Raw genomic sequence first — 17,260 nt, 5'->3', positions numbered from 1 at the left:
GGACTTTTACTTTGGCACTGTAAACACCGGAAACAGACCGTAATATTTTTTGTTTACTGCAATCGCCGCGTTTTGAGAATGCACGAACATTTATGCTCGTTTACCCTTGTATTTTGTTTAATCATCAAACATGGATAATAAGATAGACTAAAAATAAGTATATTTATAAAAAATAAATACTATTTAATTATTTTGTTTTTTGCTGGATGACTGGCCTCATCAAGCCGTTCGTGAACCATCAAATCTTTATCTACCATCGATGTGGTCTGTAGTGTCACATGATCAACAACAGACGAACAGATACAGAGAAATGTAGTTTGCAGTTTTAAAACTCTTTGATTTAAAGGCTTATGGAGTGTTTTTATATGAAATGGTGCCTGATAAGTTTGACGGCAGCGATGGGTAAGTTCACTAGATGTGTCTTCTTTTATTGCATTGGGGATCATTTATTCTTATACACATATTTAACCTGTGCTTACTTCATATTATTAAAGTTAAGTCAATACTTACTTTGTTAATCCTTTTTATTTCAGTGGTTGTCACATCAGGAGGAAAGATGAAGATAGTGGAGGAGCCAAACACCTTTGGGTGAGTCTCCCAACAAACTTATGTTTAGAAACCAGGGATGATAAGAAGGAGAGTCGTAACATCACGCTTCTGTTGTGTTCCTGCTGCTTTTTCAGCTTAAATAATCAGTTTGTGGCTCAGAGTAGTCGACTTCAAGCAAAAGTCAGCCCATCTCCTGTATCTGGACCGCAACATCTGCACAGACTGGCAGGAAGATGCTACAACTACATTGAAGCCATGTGAGTAGCACATAAGAGTCTACACATCCAAAGAACTAAGTCTTAAGTTCCCTAAAAACATCAACAGAATGTCAAGCAGGCAGTGAACATGATTTCAAATGATTTATGTTTCTATTTTCAGATATAAATATGTGTTCTGTCCATTTCATAATATAACCCAGCATGAGCAGAGTTTTAGATGGAACGCCTACAGTGGTATACTGGGGTAATTATACCTTGTTAAAAGTTCCTAAAACCACGTAAACATGCTTTTTTATATTTTATATAGCTTGTCTCTTTTGTGTGTGTGTGTTTGTGTAGCATTTGGCATGAATGGGAGATTCAGAATAACACATTCACCGGCATGTGGATGCGAGAAGGAGATTCATGCGGCAATAAAAACAGACAGACCAAGGTAGAGTAAATGATCATGTACAGGCCCTATATTACTTTAGATTGTAGTCAAGTATATGAGTCGTTTATATACGTTCTAAAAACATCGTATTTAAGCCTTTTACTGTTCACAATAAATTCATGTTTTGATATAATGTCTTTTTTTATTTTAGGTGCTGTTGGTCTGTGGCAGCAGCAATAAACTGGCGAGCGTGTCTGAACCGCAGACGTGTGTTTACTCGCTTACCTTTCAAACTCCGCTAGTGTGTCACTCTCACTCTCTTTTGGGTGGGTTATATAACACCTGTTGTATATGTTGTATTATAAAATTATAAAAAAAGATTGATTGCATGATAGTAATAAGTCTTGTTGTGTGTGTTTAGTTTATCCAGTTTTGAGTGAGAAGCTACAGAAGGAGTGGGACGACATTGAGCAAGCACGATATGAAGAACTTGTTACAGAGCAGGTGACAACACACGCACGCACACTAAGCATAGGATGCCGTCTACTTCACATCATATGTGACCCTGGACAATAAAACCAGTCTTATGGGTAAATTTTTCGAAATCAATATTTTTACATCTTTTGAAAGCTGAATAATTAAGCTTTCTATTGCTGTATGGGTTGTTAGGATATAATGATATCTGGAGGAAATATAACTTTTTAAATCTATGGAATCTGAGGGTGCAGAAGAATCAAAATATTGAGAAAATTGCCTTTGAAGTTGTTAATAACAGGCACTGTTACTGGTCATCCACTCACAAAAATAATGTTTTGATATATTTAAGGTAGGAAATTTACGAAGTATCTTCATGGAACATGATCTTTACTTGATATCATAATGATTTTTGGCAAAAAAGAAAAATCTATAATTTTGACCCATACAATGTATTTTTGACTTTAACTAAAAATGTTCCCGTGCTACTTAAGACTGGTTTTGTGATCCAGGGTCACATATGGCGATTGGTGTGCGCAACACAGAATGAAGACAAACACAGAGAGAGCACATAGGCTCTCCGTTCCTTCATAACAAGCGCAGCAGTCATCTACATGGCTCATAAATCACATTCAATGATCACATACAGCTTTGGCGGCCGCATAAAAAAATCCTAAAGAGAAGAAACCCCTGCATGTGTGTTTGTGTGTGTTTAGGGATATAATAAGCAGCTGAGGGACGTGTTTGAGGAGGCGGGTCTCCTGAGAAGAGCTCAGCAGCACAAACAAGAGGAGAGCACCACATCTCTCACTCACCTGAACCTGGAGCAGTGCACACAGGTCAGAAATACACCTGCACTGGAGTCTGTGATCAGCTGGCAGCAAATAAATGTTGTGTTTGTGCGCTGGTTATTTAAACAGGACTTTGAAAAGCAGCAGGCTGAGATTGAACGACTACGATCCCTCCTCACACAGCATAACATCTCCTATGAGACAACAGCAGGTGAGACACACTCACAGTATTCCAATGTTTAGGAATGACACGGACACATGTTCTTGTGGATTTAGTGGGTGAACATGATCACCAATCTCTCATATCATGGTATGGACCTTTATTTTGAATTAATAGTATAAGGGGTGTCACAATGTACTTGTCAGGGTAGAGGCAGAAGAACCCAAATGCAGAACAGCCAAGATGCAACACAAAAACTGTATTAAATCAAAAGCCCATAATAATGATAATCATCTAATGAAAGTCAGGTCTTAGTGGTATGGGTTAGGATTTTTTTACATGTTTTCTATTTTTCTTTGGAATAAATGTAGAACAAAAAAGGGGATTTTTAAAAACAAATCTAAAAGAACAGAGTTTGCCATCGGTGTAAACATTGTGTGACACTCACAACAGTCAAAGGATTGTTGTAAACTGTACTTCTCTTTCAGAAGGTGCACAGGACCAGGGTAATCCGGCCCTCTTACTGGTCCAGGACCAGCACCTCCGCGGTGACACCGGCTTCATCGCCGACCTGCTCTGAGATCCAGAATGTCATGCAGCATTCCTGGAAACCAAATTCCCAGAGATCACATCAGACTAAAGAAACAAATACTGTGAGATGATGAGATTTCTTTTGTTTTTAGGTTGATTCAGTCATATTGTTTTGTGGAAAATAAAGGTTTTAAAACTAGACAATTTACATTCATTTATTGTGAAGTCTATATTTTTGGAAACGTGTCTCCTATGGCAGTTAAATGAGACATAAGTTTCTGTGCTGGTCCTGGAAAAACGGCTCAGTGTCACCTTAGATCCAGTCAAGGGCGTCTCCAAGAATTAAATATACATCCTTAGAGATTTGTGCTACATTAAGGTGCTTGGAAACATTTTGTTACCACAATTACCAAACCTAGACCATATTTGAACAGAAACATGTGTTTTCAGAAACCAGTGCTGTTTTAAAAAAGTTCCTACAACTATGTTGGTTACATTCATAAACATCAAAGCGTTTGATGCACAAGCAGAACTAGGAAATATATTTGATTACATCAGTCATAAATGGAGTGTCTGAATACAGATCCAGTAACATCCAGCAGACATGATTTGAAAAAATCTTGGCGAACCAGCAGATGGTAGCATCTTAAACATTTTATTCCCCTTTTTTATTCAGCTATGAATAAGCAAACCAAATATCCCTGTTCTGCCCAGACCGAGCAGTCAGATTAGATTAGATCATCCAGTAAAGCATGTAGGCAGCAGTCAATAAGTCATAATAACTCACAATGTGCTCTGTGCAGAGACGCCTTGTTAGGAGCTGAAATAAGCGGAGGTGGATGAAAATGACCAGGCCATGAGAAACCAAATCCAATTATGCTAAAACAATCCAGACCATCGGGGTCTGTTTTCTGGAGAATGTATTTGCATGAAGTATGTGTTTTCATGTCATGTGTATCTCTGTGGGGCATTTGTGATCGCTGAGAGAGAAGGGGTGACCTCATTTCAAATCTCAACGGAAGACCATTTCTGCCTGCCGGGCGTCCGCTGTCAATGACGCACTGGAGATATTTATATCACACTTTTATACGTTAGATTATCAGTACCTTAGTAAATAGAAGACTACTTTGAATTAGTTTTCTACCGCAAAACCTGTTTATATGTCCCTGTTTAAGTTGAGTAAATGAGGAGAAACGTCCAAAGATGAGAGAGACAGAAAGGTCAATGTCAACGCTGTCATCACCTACAAAGAGTTTTGGCAGCTGTGATGAACTTCAGCATCTGTCACTCAAACCTAGGTAATGAAGCCTTTCCACTCATTAAATCAAAAGGAAAAACAACAATGACATTCAGCGTGGTATCTGTGAAGTTCACACAATATTCTTATATTCATTTGGGAACAGAAGGTGGTTTCTTCAGGAGGACATACACGAGATCGAAAGAGTTACAGTCAGAGCAATTATTGACAATTGATTTGTTCCAAAACCCAGCGAGCATCTACAGAGCAGCACTTGACAGCATCACGGGAGATGTCAAATAAAGAATTATTCCACAGTTCATGCTGATGTGTAGAGCATGTTGTGTTCTAATCAAATAAATATTTTTATGCCCAATAAAATTTGTATAAAAGTTTGCAGCAGTATTTCGCTCTAGTTTTTCCATAGTGTCTCTGGAAATAAGATGTTGACCTGGATGAAATAAAAAGAAAGGATCTTATAGAAACTGAAAGATGATATTTTGAAACTTTCAGTGCAGGATACAAAATAATTCCCCTGCTTTGTTCTTAAATTGAAGTGTTACACTAGAATTTAAATATATATATATATAAATTAAGCCAATTAAAAACGATTAAGTTTAGTTGTAAACTATAAGTATCAACGAATTATTTGATATTTTATAAAGTATTAAATGTGTAATTTTTCTAATTACCAGCAATGAGAAACTATTGAGAATCATCAAAATGATAAATCCCAATTCAAACTAAATCTTTATGATGCTACAACAAAATTAAATGTTGTTCGTTAAAAATATATAATTTAAATTTGTATTTTGGGGTTCTACGATTTAGCCAAACATCATGAGCCCAGGGTTACTCGAACACTGCGCGCGCACACATATTGTCATTCTCTGAACCCATTCAACCTAATATATTATTGGATGCTCTTGGCATTAGGTTTGTGCGATCACATGTACGAAGGAATGAGAAAATGGGTTTGGATAAGCGCATCCCATAAAGGAACATTAAAAGCTGCGCGACAGAGGCGACGGACGGGCACCAGCATCCGAACATCCAGGAGAGCAAACACAACGAAGTAGGTCACACACACACACACCTACACACACACACACACACACACAATCCCTCTCACTGACACACACACACACACACACACACACAATCACTCTCTCTCTCACTGACACACACACACACACACACACACCACCGTACATCACCGATGACTGAACATACACAACAGACTCTCAGCGCGCGCTTAGAGTGCAGCATCCTTCAGAAGACCAACGCAAACCACATAAACACCTTTTATTGACACGAATGCTGGATAGTACAGGAAAGCTGAATATGTATATGTTTTGTTTGAGAGAGCATTGATCCAGATATCTCTCATTCCAGAGTCTTCATGAAAGTCATTCTTTGTTATAAAGAACCACGCGTTTTTACGACCTCAATGGACGAGGAATGAATTCGTAGTCACTCCGGTGTGAATCAGAGGAGCGTTTGGATGCAGGAACATGAGGGCACGAGACCGCAGGACACCAGCAGGTGAGTTCAAGAGCATCCTTGAGTCTTTTTCTCTTTATTCATCCAGGTCATATCACTGTGAAACTGAAGCCGGAGAACGGCATTGATTCCTTTTGTTTAAAGATCTGAACAGAATTAACACCTGAACACCTTTTGTCTTTTCTTTTTCACTGTTGGCATCACTTCATATATATAATTTTACTGGTGTTTTTGCTGACGTTTTGACGTTGTAAATTAGATTAAAATCAAATTTCTTTCTACAGACCAGTAGTTTACAATAGTTTTGTATTTGTTACAAGGAGAAACGAAAAATTATGGATTAATAATCATACTGTATACCCAATAATACATTTACATTTAGGCATTTGGCAGACGCTTTTATCCAAAGCGACTTACATTGCATTATCCTATACATTTTACATAGGCATTTGCAATCCCCTGGGCTAGAACCCACTACCTTGTTAACGCAATGCTCTTACCACTGAGCTACAGGAAAGCTATATTAAATACTATAGCATACATACTATACTATTTACTATAGTGCACAAAATCTATTCTATATATTATTTTTAACCTTCATGAAATGCCTGTATTCTGCAGTATTAAAAAATACAAATTTGCCAAAATACTTCAGTATTCTACAGTATTTTACATTTATATCAAAACATGAAATGAAAACATTGGCAGCTCTCAAATGAAAACTATAAAGATCAGTGAAAAATTCATTTAATTGGATTATTATAAATACATTGCACTTCAAAATGATTTTACAGGTAGTGATTTTTTCCATATTGTTCAAAGTGCTTGTATGAGGAAATGTGGCGATTACATGGTTTTCAAGATTTAATTTAAATTCAATTTCACAATGTAAAGACTTAAGTCTGCATGTTTGTAAGTGTTACTAAGGACTGTTGTGTCAGAGGTCAGAGGTCACCTTGTCATCTTGACCTCAACCTGTGCTTACTTTGGGTCATTGAGGTAGAGATTGAACAAGGATAACCACAATGGTTATCACAGGAGGTTGCTCAAAAATGTAAGAAAAGAAGCCGATTTTTATATTAAGATTTTTTTAAACAATGTACTCTAACATTGGAGCTACTGTAACCAAGGACAGAAAGATTCAAGATTTTTTTTCCTAAATCAGAAAAAAACTGACCATGATGTACTTGGGTTTCTGTGAGGTCACTTTAACGCAGGCTAATGTGAGACAGCCACTGTTGTTGTTCTCAGTGTATCACGGCTGGTTGGTTACAGGAGGATCTTGTTGCTAGACGATGCGCTGCGTGCTATCTCCATGAATGAAGCTGATAACTTGACGTCTCGTTCTAGGTCAGTGGTTTCTTCCCATGAGCTTTTCTAGACATCCCAACTGTGACTTAGCAAGTGCCCTTTACTGTTGTTTACTGAAATATTTCTGAAGGTTTGACTGCTTCATCCGAGAACATCAACAATGTGAATCAGAGCAGAGAAATGCAAAAAAAAGAAAAACAATGCAAACATTTGGAACGCTTTTATCGCTTGTTACCAAGAAGTTGTAGCTTTATATCTCAGGAGATTTGATGGAGTTCTCAGCTGTTTCTCAGAAAATTAATGTAGACGTTAAAGGTAAAATAATCTGGATTTGGTTAAATTGAATGAGAAATGTCTTCATAGCGAAATATTGAAGGGTTGAGCAATATTTTCCCTTGCTCTCCATTTACTCTCATTGATATCGAGGAGAAATAATGCATTTGCATTTCTTTTAGTGCCCAGGTCGGGGTCCCCCCAGAGGGGCGGGGCAGCAGTACAGGCAGGGCCCCGGTCGAGGACATGCAGGCACTGTCAATCACTTCTCTCTCTGCCTTGGAGGTAGAGCAACAGTTCGAGCTGATTGGTCCTTTGGGGAAGGGCACATACGGCAAAGTTGACCTGGTTGTGCACAGAAAACAGGGTGAGTTCGCATGAATGTGATATGGCACCAAGTTTACACAAAGCTAACTTAGAATCTGTGTGCTGCTGCTGTATATTAAAGTCCTATGAAGTTGAACGATAGCTTTTGTAGTAAAGAACAGGCCAAAAACTGTGTAATTTACGCTTCAGCTAAATACAAATAATAAAGTAAATGATATGTTAGTACTATATTGGAAATGTTTACGCACACTTCTCATATCATTTGTTTTTATGGGTTTCAGGCACTAAACTGGCCCTGAAGTACGTGAATAAAAACAAAACAAAGTTGCGCAGTTTCCTGCGTGAATACAGTCTTATGGCTGCTCTGGGCTGCAGCCCATTTATCATCAAGGTTCTGAACGTTGTGTTCGAGACCGAGGAGAGCTACGTGTTTGGCCAGGAATATGCGCCTGCAGGAGACCTGTTTGACATCATCCCACCTCAGGTATGACAACATCACTATGACATCATCAACACATAATTCAACTCGTGATGTGAAAACAGTGATTCTCCATCCCATCTCAGGCCGGTTTGCCAGAAGATATGGTGAAGCGGTGTGTTCAACAGCTGGGTTTGGCTCTGGACTTCATGCACAGCAAGAGTCTGGTCCATCGTGATGTAAAGCCAGAAAACGTCCTCCTCTTCGATCGAGAGTGCCGACGTGTGAAATTGGCCGATTTGGGAATGACGCGCCGGACAGGCAGCCGAATCAAGCGAATCAGTGGCACGATCCCCTATACCGCCGCCGAGGTGTGCCAGGCCTCCGTATCAGAGGGAATTATAGTGGCAACCCCGCAGGACGTCTGGGCCTTCGGAGTTTTGTTGTTTTGCATGCTTACAGGAAACTTTCCTTGGGAAGCCGCGTTGCCTAGTGACGCATTTTTTTCCGAGTTCCAGCGCTGGCAGAGAGGGGCGTGTCCTCCCGGTGCTGTACCGTCACAATGGCGGCGTTTTTCTGATGATGCATTACGCATGTTCAACCGGCTGTTAGCGGTGGAGCCTGAGTGTCGCTGTGGCGTTAAAGAGGTGTTCTACTTTCTAAAATACCACCTGCTGAATCATCACTGCCGCAGATCTTCCTGTAGGGCGTCTAGGGGAGGTTCCAGCCGTTGCTCCGCCCACAGACACACAGAGCCTTCTCCTCCTTCGGGCAGTTTCTGTCTACGCCCCACCCCCCTCAAACGTAGCATCCTGTCCGAGCCTCATTCTTCCCGAGAGGAATCCTCCAAAAGCCCGTCTCCAAATCGCCAAGACAAGAATAAAGTGATGTTGACCACGCCTATTGAAATTTGCGTATGAAGCCACAGGTAAATACATCTCATAATATACATTTTCAAAGGAAGAAGGTCGCAATATTACATTTAAACTTGAAAGAGGATGAAAACATGATCCATATTTCACGATTAGAGTCCAGCCTGATCTCATTTATAACTATTATTTAAGGTGGCAAATTGGTATGTGTTTGTACGATTTAAATCATACAGATTATTAAATAAAATGCAATACTTTTAACCCAACAGGTGTGAAGCAGAACATACAAACGCAGTCATGAGACCATCCAAATTCCTACGAATGAGCCGCCTTGTAAAAGACTTATGAATTGCAACAGATCTATATCAAAAACATTACATGAGAACTTTGTTAAGGATGTGTTAAAATACAAACAGTACTCATGGAACTGTCGCTTTAAAAATGAACCTCAAAGTTTTCAAGGCAGAGTTCATTCAAATCATGAAAATCTGCCGACGTCGATGTGGTTTCAACCAAGTAGGGAAATATTGCAGAATGCTCTTGACCAGACTATCAAGGACAAGGCCTGTATTCCCGGTCCTCCAAAGCCATATGGTGTGAGAAATGCAAAGAGCTTTTAATGCCAATGTTTATTCTGGCATCCTAGGGTTTTGGTGTGGCTGTCAGATCATTCTGGAAATGTCTTATTTTCTTCAGCATTTCTTGCTTTGTGTTTCAGAGAAAAATCATTTGAGTTTGGACCATTGAATCTCCATCTTGGGATAAAATGTGTCGTTCTCCTTTTTCAGGTTTTTGAAGGATCTCACTTTTCTACAGAGCTCTGAACTGAAAATCTTTTCTGTAGGAGACAAAGAATCTTTGATTTGACTTTTAAACCAGCCTATTATCACATGTGTGCACCAAAAGGAAACAAGATATATTTTATACTGGATTTGTATGTTTTACTAAACCATGCAGAACTACATGCCTGATGACAGCCACTGACTAGTGGTCAAAGAGACGGAGGATTAGGTCTGTTTCCAAAGCTTCCTTTATTGTACATGTCCAGTTTTTGAAGAGCAAGAATGCAGCCTCCTTTAGATGACAGGGATTTTATTATGTGTTTGTACTTGTTGTGTGTGTATTTCAAAGAGATTTTTGAAGAAACGAGGTTCATTTTCGTGGGGTGTCTCGAGCGACACCAGTTTCTGTGTTCTCATTGAATGGGTCAGTTAGGTAAAAGAAGCCTCATGGGCTTTTCAAGAACATCTGCTCCACAGAACATTGTGACATTACTTTGTCAGCTAGTGCTTATTTGTAGCGAATTTTATATCAGAGAAAAAGAATGATGAACTAACTTCTAAAGAAACTCTGTTTAGTCTCACTTTAAAGTTGACATAGGATGTGTTTTAGATATTGAGTTAGATGCTGGAGAACACTTACAATGTTTGAGGATAGTTGTATTGCAAAAAAGCATAAGCACCTTTCTCATCATCAACACATTGAAAAGACTAAACGAAAACAAAAATGTACGAATGTAAACTGTGACTTGTAAGCTATAGGAGAAGTCATGTTTAATATAATAGTTTATAGTCCATCAGTATCCAATTCAAAAGGAACTAAAGGTGCTTTTAAAAATGAATAAATAAATATGAAACTGGATGTTGTGTAGCTGGTGTACAGGTTGTCATACAGTAGATTGTTCTGATTGATAAGCAGCTGATTAAACTGTTTAAACGAACAGCAAAATGTCTCTTCATGTTTTTAGTGACTACTTCTCTGTAAAGATGAAGAAATGATTTCTCCAGATTCATGTTGGTATTAAATCGTTGCTAGACATCATAATTGTTATGAACTCATAAGGGCTTCCCGATGGATCGAGCTCCCATGGTTCTGACTGGTCACATTCACATAGTTATTCTAGCCCAGTCATTTATAACATACCCTCCCAATGTCAGAACTGGATCAGATGTGATTTATCAAGTGTTCTTCTCGAGTGGTTTAAGAGGAAAATGTTACTGCATGTGGAGTGTTTCATTTGAGTAGTTTAGACTCATAAAGTTGTTAGACTACATTACAGTTTTTCTCATTTGCTAAGACACGCTCAGTGAAACTGGGATCCAATTGATCTTCATCATCACATTCTTAGCACAGCAGAAGTCTTCTCTTTCAAATGCCTTAACACTTTTTCATTTGTTTCACACATTTTTCACACCCTTTGTCAAAACAGTCACCACAGATCTCATTGAAAGATCCCAAACTCCACTTGATTCACTGTGTTGAACAAAAGGAAAACATCTATTCACAGCTGATAGAAGTTACTTGCATAATTATGAATCTCCAATGCACCTGTGTGAAACTTGTTTTCACAACTCTTCAATCATCAATCAATCCTCATCCCTCTACAAAAGATGCCACCTCTGTATTGTTATTTGCAAGCATGGATCAAAGAGGCCATAGGCACGGAAGGAGAGTAAGAGGCCATGGCAGAGGGGCCCGAGGAAGAGGAGCTTGTGTGCGTGGTGGAGGAGCTGCAGCAGCAGCAGCAAGAGGACAAAATCGAGCTCAAGTTTCAAATGAAATTCGGGCAACAATTATTGACCATGTCATCAATCATGGCTTGTCCTTTAGAGAGGCTGGACAAAGGGTCCAGCCCATTCTGAGTCGGAGCACTGTGGCATCTATTGTCAGGCTTTTTCGGAATGAGAACAGGTAATTCACAGTGTTACTGTAATGTATACCAGTGTGTATTTCAGCTGTACTGCATTGCCCTGTTAGCAGAACAAACCGTGTCTACAGTAATGCAGATGTTTTATCCATCCCATTTATGTGAATGTCATACAGTAAAGTCAATTTTGACATGCTTTTTGCTTTTACTTTATAGAATCCACACATTACCACACACTGGTGGCAGAGGAAGGATATTTGATATTGAACAGGAGTCTGCCATTGTAGATATGGTAGTGGCAAACAAAGCAATCAGACTGCGTGAAATCCAGGCAGCAGTAATTGCAGATCAGGGAGCGTTTAGAAATATAAACAGTGTGAGTTTGGCAACTATAGATCGAGTCCTTAAACGAAACCATGTCAGAATGAAGGAGCTGTACAGAGTTCCATTTGAAGGAAACTCTGACATCGTAAAGGAGGCACGATTCCAGTATGTGCAGGTACAGATTTTTTATTGTAATACCTTCTTACATAGTTACATGCGACTGGAATAATTTGCTTTATGAATTTGCTCTTTTTCTTAGAGAATAATGGAGTTTGAAGCTGAAGGGGCACATCACAAATACATTTTTGTGGATGAAGCCGGCTTCAACCTCTGTAAAGTGAGACGACGCGGGAGGAACATCATTGGGGAGAGGGCCACTGTCACAGTGCCAGGTCAGAGGGGTGCCAATATCACCATGTGTGCTGCCATCTCCAATGATGGGGTCCTTTGCCACATGCCAACTATTGGCCCATACAATACAGAACGCCTCATCACATTTCTTGATGCATTGAAAGACATATTGATTCCACCCGAAGAGAGAGGGCTGTTGAGGCCTGGCATGAGTCTGTATGTCATAATTTGGGACAATGTTGCTTTCCACCACTCTCGCCTTGTGAATGAATGGTTTGCAGCACAGCCTCGTATCATGATGCAATTCCTCCCTGCATACTCGCCTTTTCTGAACCCAATCGAGGAGTTCTTCTCTGCTTGGAGGTGGAAGGTGTATGATCACCGGCCATATGAGCAGATGCCCCTCCTGGAGGCAAAGAATGCTGGTTGCCTGGCAGTGGGTGCAGAGGACTGCCAGGGATGGATATGCCACGCAAGGAGGTATTTCCCTCGGTGCATTGCAAGGGAAAACATTCAATGCGATGTTGATGAGAACCTGTGGCATAATCGTCAAGAACGAATGGACTAAATGTGAAAGATAAAATTTATATATATATTTTTTTTTAAAAGATATTTCCACCCATAAGTTTCCTTTGGTAGCTTTTTTTTTTCCATTTGAGTTTGTGAAGTATCATATGTCATATTGATGGCTGTATTTTGTTGTCCATCGTGTAATGATTGATTGAAAGAATAAATACATTTGACCACAAGTTGTGGTGTTTGATGGAAATATTTGCTTCTGTTGCATGTTTTGTGAGTGTTCGAGCATTTTGCTAACAAAATGAGTCATTTTGGCCATTGAGCTTCAGTTTTATCTTGTGTGTTTACTGTTTTGAAAATGTGATGTCAGAGTGGGCAAATGTGTTTAAGCAATCGAGAAAAACTGTAAATAAATGTAGATGGTAGAGGTGAAACAAACTGGATTTGGATCAATTTGAGGAGAAATGTGAAAGTTCTGAACTCCGAGACATTATTGAGATCACTTCTGAAACTTTGGGTTATTTCTGACTCTTTACTCAAAAGAAATATCTGAGACACAGACACAAGTTTCCATTTAATCTCACTGATGTCCAAGAGAAATAATTGAGACAAAGAGATCTCATCTTCTCATTTTTCTTATGGTGTTTAGAAATTATTTAGGAAATGCAGATTTACCTCCATTATCTCTTACTTTTATCTGGTTCTGTTACTCCGAATCAACCATACTGATATTAATAAATATCTGTCAAAAACGTAAGTACAGATTTTTTCAATCTATTCAACATTTTGTGGTTTGTTGGTTACAGTGGGCTCATGTAAATATTTACAGTATTGTAGAGTCAATATTTAGTCAATATTTACTTTGTTCCATCCACTAAAGTCAGAATTCTCTAATCTATGTTTGTTTACAGTTTATATGCCATCTGGAATGAAGCAGTTGAGTAAAAACCAACAAAGCCATTTTGTTTAGTGTAGTCACAAGAAAATAAAGGTTCCTTCGTCAGCTTGTATTGTTCCGTAAAGAAGATCAACAGAAAGTTCCATGTTTTCTGAAAATCTTCACCATCACCAGGCTGCAAAACAGTATAAAATAAATATTTCTTGACTAGAGGTTCTTTGGGGACCCAAAAAATGGTTCTTCTATAAAATCACTGCAAAGAATCTTCTAAAGGATTTTTATTTAAGAATGTTCTGTTTTAGCTCGATCGATAGAATCATTCATCATTAACTTTTGTGTCTAGACGTGTGTGTGTCTTTATCCCTGTAGATATGGTTCTATCATGCATGCATGGTGAGATGAAATTCAAAAGGCGTTTTCATCTGTGATTTGTGATGATAGTCAGACATCATTACAGAAGTGAGATCTACTGATGTCTGCCGCAGACGCTCTTTCTTTGCCTTCTTGCCTTCTTACTTAACTCATCTTTTTATCCCACTTGTCTTCTGGTATGATACTGGTTATCTGAAGGTCATTAATCTGGGTCTCTCTCGCTCCCACATAAAACTCTAATGAGTTGTTTCAGAGAGCAAATGAATAAATGCACAATTAGGCTGCAGGGAGTTTTCCTGGATAACTGAGTAGACGCTAGCAGCCAAAGAGTGTTGTTTAATCCGTGTGTGTGCGCGTGTGTGTTTAATGTGGCTAATGCTCGTGAGCTCATTGAGTTGTGGTGATAAGAATTGCTCGGATTCAGTCACAAGGGAGTTCAAGAGAAGAAAGAATGAAAGAATGAACAGAAAGAGGACAAATGCAGATAAGGGCAAAAGGACCTCGCTCCGAATCCCACAAATATCCCAGAGTAATGAAACGCATACAAATGAGGACTCAGACTGCAGCAGGGACCTGTTTTATCTCTCTGGGGAATTTAGTGAGAACAATCACCATGTACTTTTGTCCTCTTAAAACACTTTGTCCTATACAAACGCTTTCATCTTTGTCAGATGTACAAGCTGGTCAGGAGACACTCTTAAAAATCAAATGCGCTTAAAAGATGTTTTTACAGTGATGCTATTAAGAACCATCCAGTCAAAGGTTCTTTAAGGAACAGTCTCTTTCAAACTTTTTGGCAAAAGAAAGGTTCTTCAGGTGTGAAAGGTTCTTTATGGAACCAAAAGATTCTTCTATGTCATCAAACCTTGATACCACCTTGTGAACCTTGTGAAGCACCTTTATTAGAGTCTAGATCAGCATATGTGGCTCATAAACATGTCCTATGTTATAAAATAACGCTGCATCTCCATGTTGCAAAATTTGACTGATTCTAAATGGGAGTAGTTATTTTTACGGCAGTCGATACACTGTTATAAACCGGTAAGAATTGTTTGTTTTTTCCCTAACCTTTTAGGAATTGAATGGCGGATAATTCACTTTTCATCCCGACACAGACAAACAAAGATTCATTATCCAGCTCAATTATCCAGCTCATGAGTTTCACTCGTGTTGTATTCTCTCCAGACCGAAGCTGATGCACGGACACACGGGACTGATTGTGAAAAGGTTGTCTGTTTATCTCAGTTTTGTTTCTCAAGACAACATTAAGTATCAGTTATAGGTTGTTTGATATTGGATCTCAAGATTAGAGTCAAACAAAAAACATTAGAGCTTCATACACATGGAATCCTGCAATGTTGTGCTTAGGCCTACTGTAATTCAGGCCTATTTTTATCTAAATTCTTAATTTTGCTTAGTAAAGAGATATAATGATGAAAAATAAAGAAGGTTTCATTTCAGTTTTTAAGGTTGATAAAACTTAACTGATGTTTTATAAGTGATCACATATTTTTTAATCCTAGAACATCTCTCTGACGTTGCTTTGTCATAACCCAAGAGGTCTTAAAGTCAAAGTTCACCCCCCCAAAAAAATGTGTCATCATTTACTCACCCTTTTGTCATTTCAAACATGTCTGACTTTCTTCTTCTGCAGAACACGAAAGAAGATTTTTTTGAATAATGATATTCACTGGACCTCCTTCACTTGCATTGGTTTTGTGACGGTACAATAGAAGTGAATGGGGTCCAATGCTGTTCAGTTACCGGCTTTCTTCAAAATATCTTCTTTTGTGTTCTGCAGAAGAAAGAAAGTCATAAAGGTTTGAAAGAGGGAGAGTACACAATGACAGAAATTTAATTTTTGGGTGAACTATTATGCAATAAGGGTAAACAGCTATGAAATTAAGATGGATAGCACTTCATTTGGTTTTGAGAAAAAGTGCATAAATGTGTGAAAAAAATTATTTCACTTGTGTGTGTTTTTTTTGTTGTTGACAAATCTGAGCATGAAATACTAGAGGAGGAAGTTGATTAATACCTGTTCTTTTCTTTTAAAAATATGAGCAAGTTAAGATAAACACTGTCTATGGGTAAAACTATTGTGATATTAAAGGATCTCATTTGGGATTTTATTTTTCTACTGAAAGTTAAATGACAAGATCTATCATATATCAGGGAATTCTTTGTAGATTATAATGTAAATAGCATAGTAAATATTATAAATATTGTAATCACAGTATAAGGAAGTGTTTCTTTTTAAGAGCGGGTTGTCTAATAAAATCACTGTATATCTTTGTGTCACTACAGTACTTTTTGACAGTTGGGTGTGAGAGCTTGATTTTCTAATGTTCACACAAAAGCACATGTGTGACTGTAACCACACACACGCGTGCACACGCACACACACACACACACACACACACACACACACACACACACACACACACACACACACACACACACACACACACACATACAGGCATATGTGGTTTATGAGGTCAATTGACTTTTTGGTGGTTTACAGGGACATACCTTTCCCTCCATCCAATCAAGGTAAAAAACATGTCAAAAAATTTTATTTGATCTACAGAAGACTAACACCATTTCAAAAACAATCATTTACTTTCAGAACATACTTATATTATGTATGTGACATTTCACAGGTTTATGGGAACGTGTCAAATTGTGGTTTACAGGGACAACAGGGTTTATGAGGTCTCTATTAAAGCAATAAGCACCAAGAAAGCAGTGTGTTACAGTGCATTTAAAAACAGCTAAGGGGGTTGTTAGGTTAATCTCTAAGTTGAAAAATTCACTCTATACACACTCCTTCAAGGAACTTATTGGTAATATAAAATTGTTAGTTCATATGTTTAGCAAGGCTTCATTAAATACAATCCGGCTCCATTCCACCAAAGAAACTCCCAGCGTTTTGCTGCTTTCATACAGCATGTTCCTAATTAAAAATTAACTTATGTCTCAACTGCTTCATTCAATGTGAATATGCAAGTACTTTGACTATGTAATACAGTCATCACTTATAAATTGTGTTTTTTACAACAGCTTCCTACGTGACTCAATCAAAATCAAGGACCAGAACTGACTGGTTTTT

The 17,260-nt window shown here is 38.5% G+C and overlaps 3 protein-coding genes across 6 annotated transcripts; all 3 read left to right on the top strand.

The window, feature by feature from the left end:
* The first annotated feature begins 39 nt into the window (after positions 1-39).
* Positions 40-3,306, top strand: gnptg (N-acetylglucosamine-1-phosphate transferase subunit gamma). Its single transcript, XM_056739058.1, has 10 exons — positions 40-402; positions 534-588; positions 684-806; positions 928-1,011; positions 1,107-1,200; positions 1,352-1,466; positions 1,562-1,644; positions 2,331-2,453; positions 2,535-2,616; positions 3,054-3,306. The coding sequence occupies exons 1-10, from the start codon at positions 351-353 to the stop codon at positions 3,143-3,145; spliced, it is 903 nt and encodes a 300-aa protein (XP_056595036.1). The 5' UTR covers positions 40-350; the 3' UTR covers positions 3,146-3,306.
* A 1,982-nt stretch (positions 3,307-5,288) lies between these two features.
* sbk1 (SH3 domain binding kinase 1) lies at positions 5,289-10,751 on the top strand. Of its 4 annotated transcripts, XM_056738430.1 has the most exons (7): positions 5,289-5,408; positions 5,729-5,878; positions 7,112-7,186; positions 7,603-7,787; positions 8,029-8,231; positions 8,312-9,093; positions 9,307-10,751. In XM_056738430.1, the coding sequence occupies exons 2-6, from the start codon at positions 5,838-5,840 to the stop codon at positions 9,083-9,085; spliced, it is 1,278 nt and encodes a 425-aa protein (XP_056594408.1). In that variant the 5' UTR covers positions 5,289-5,408; positions 5,729-5,837; the 3' UTR covers positions 9,086-9,093; positions 9,307-10,751. The 4 variants fall into 4 exon arrangements, with proteins under 4 accessions (XP_056594408.1, XP_056594409.1, XP_056594407.1 ...); XM_056738431.1 differs by lacking the exon at positions 5,289-5,408 and having other exon boundaries at positions 5,577-5,878; positions 9,826-10,751; XM_056738429.1 differs by lacking the exon at positions 5,289-5,408 and having other exon boundaries at positions 5,577-5,878.
* A 748-nt stretch (positions 10,752-11,499) lies between these two features.
* LOC130413214 (uncharacterized) lies at positions 11,500-12,927 on the top strand. Its single transcript, XM_056738256.1, has 4 exons — positions 11,500-11,585; positions 11,648-11,728; positions 11,901-12,183; positions 12,268-12,927. The coding sequence occupies exons 1-4, from the start codon at positions 11,500-11,502 to the stop codon at positions 12,925-12,927; spliced, it is 1,110 nt and encodes a 369-aa protein (XP_056594234.1).
* The last annotated feature ends 4,333 nt before the right edge of the window (positions 12,928-17,260 follow it).

Source organism: Triplophysa dalaica, chromosome 23, assembly GCF_015846415.1.
Source record: "Triplophysa dalaica isolate WHDGS20190420 chromosome 23, ASM1584641v1, whole genome shotgun sequence".
Taxonomy (NCBI): Eukaryota; Metazoa; Chordata; class Actinopteri; order Cypriniformes; family Nemacheilidae; genus Triplophysa; species Triplophysa dalaica.
Note: the sequence above shows the minus strand (reverse complement) of the source record. Positions and strands in the feature narration are given on the sequence as shown.

Excerpts from the sequence above, each read along its gene's own strand:
- gnptg (XM_056739058.1), top strand. The coding sequence starts at position 351 with ATGGAGTGTTTTTATATGAAATGGTGCCTGATAAGTTTGACGGCAGCG. Across the intron at positions 589-683 it reads GAGGAGCCAAACACCTTTGG|CTTAAATAATCAGTTTGTGG; the intron begins GTGAGTCTCCCA and ends CTGCTTTTTCAG. Across the intron at positions 2,617-3,053 it reads CTCCTATGAGACAACAGCAG|AAGGTGCACAGGACCAGGGT; the intron begins GTGAGACACACT and ends CTTCTCTTTCAG.
- sbk1 (XM_056738430.1), top strand. The coding sequence starts at position 5,838 with ATGCAGGAACATGAGGGCACGAGACCGCAGGACACCAGCAG. Across the intron at positions 7,788-8,028 it reads GGTTGTGCACAGAAAACAGG|GCACTAAACTGGCCCTGAAG; the intron begins GTGAGTTCGCAT and ends TATGGGTTTCAG. Across the intron at positions 8,232-8,311 it reads TTGACATCATCCCACCTCAG|GCCGGTTTGCCAGAAGATAT; the intron begins GTATGACAACAT and ends ATCCCATCTCAG.
- LOC130413214 (XM_056738256.1), top strand. The coding sequence starts at position 11,500 with ATGGCAGAGGGGCCCGAGGAAGAGGAGCTTGTGTGCGTGGTGGAGGAG. Across the intron at positions 11,729-11,900 it reads CTTTTTCGGAATGAGAACAG|AATCCACACATTACCACACA; the intron begins GTAATTCACAGT and ends TTTACTTTATAG. Across the intron at positions 12,184-12,267 it reads CACGATTCCAGTATGTGCAG|AGAATAATGGAGTTTGAAGC; the intron begins GTACAGATTTTT and ends TCTTTTTCTTAG.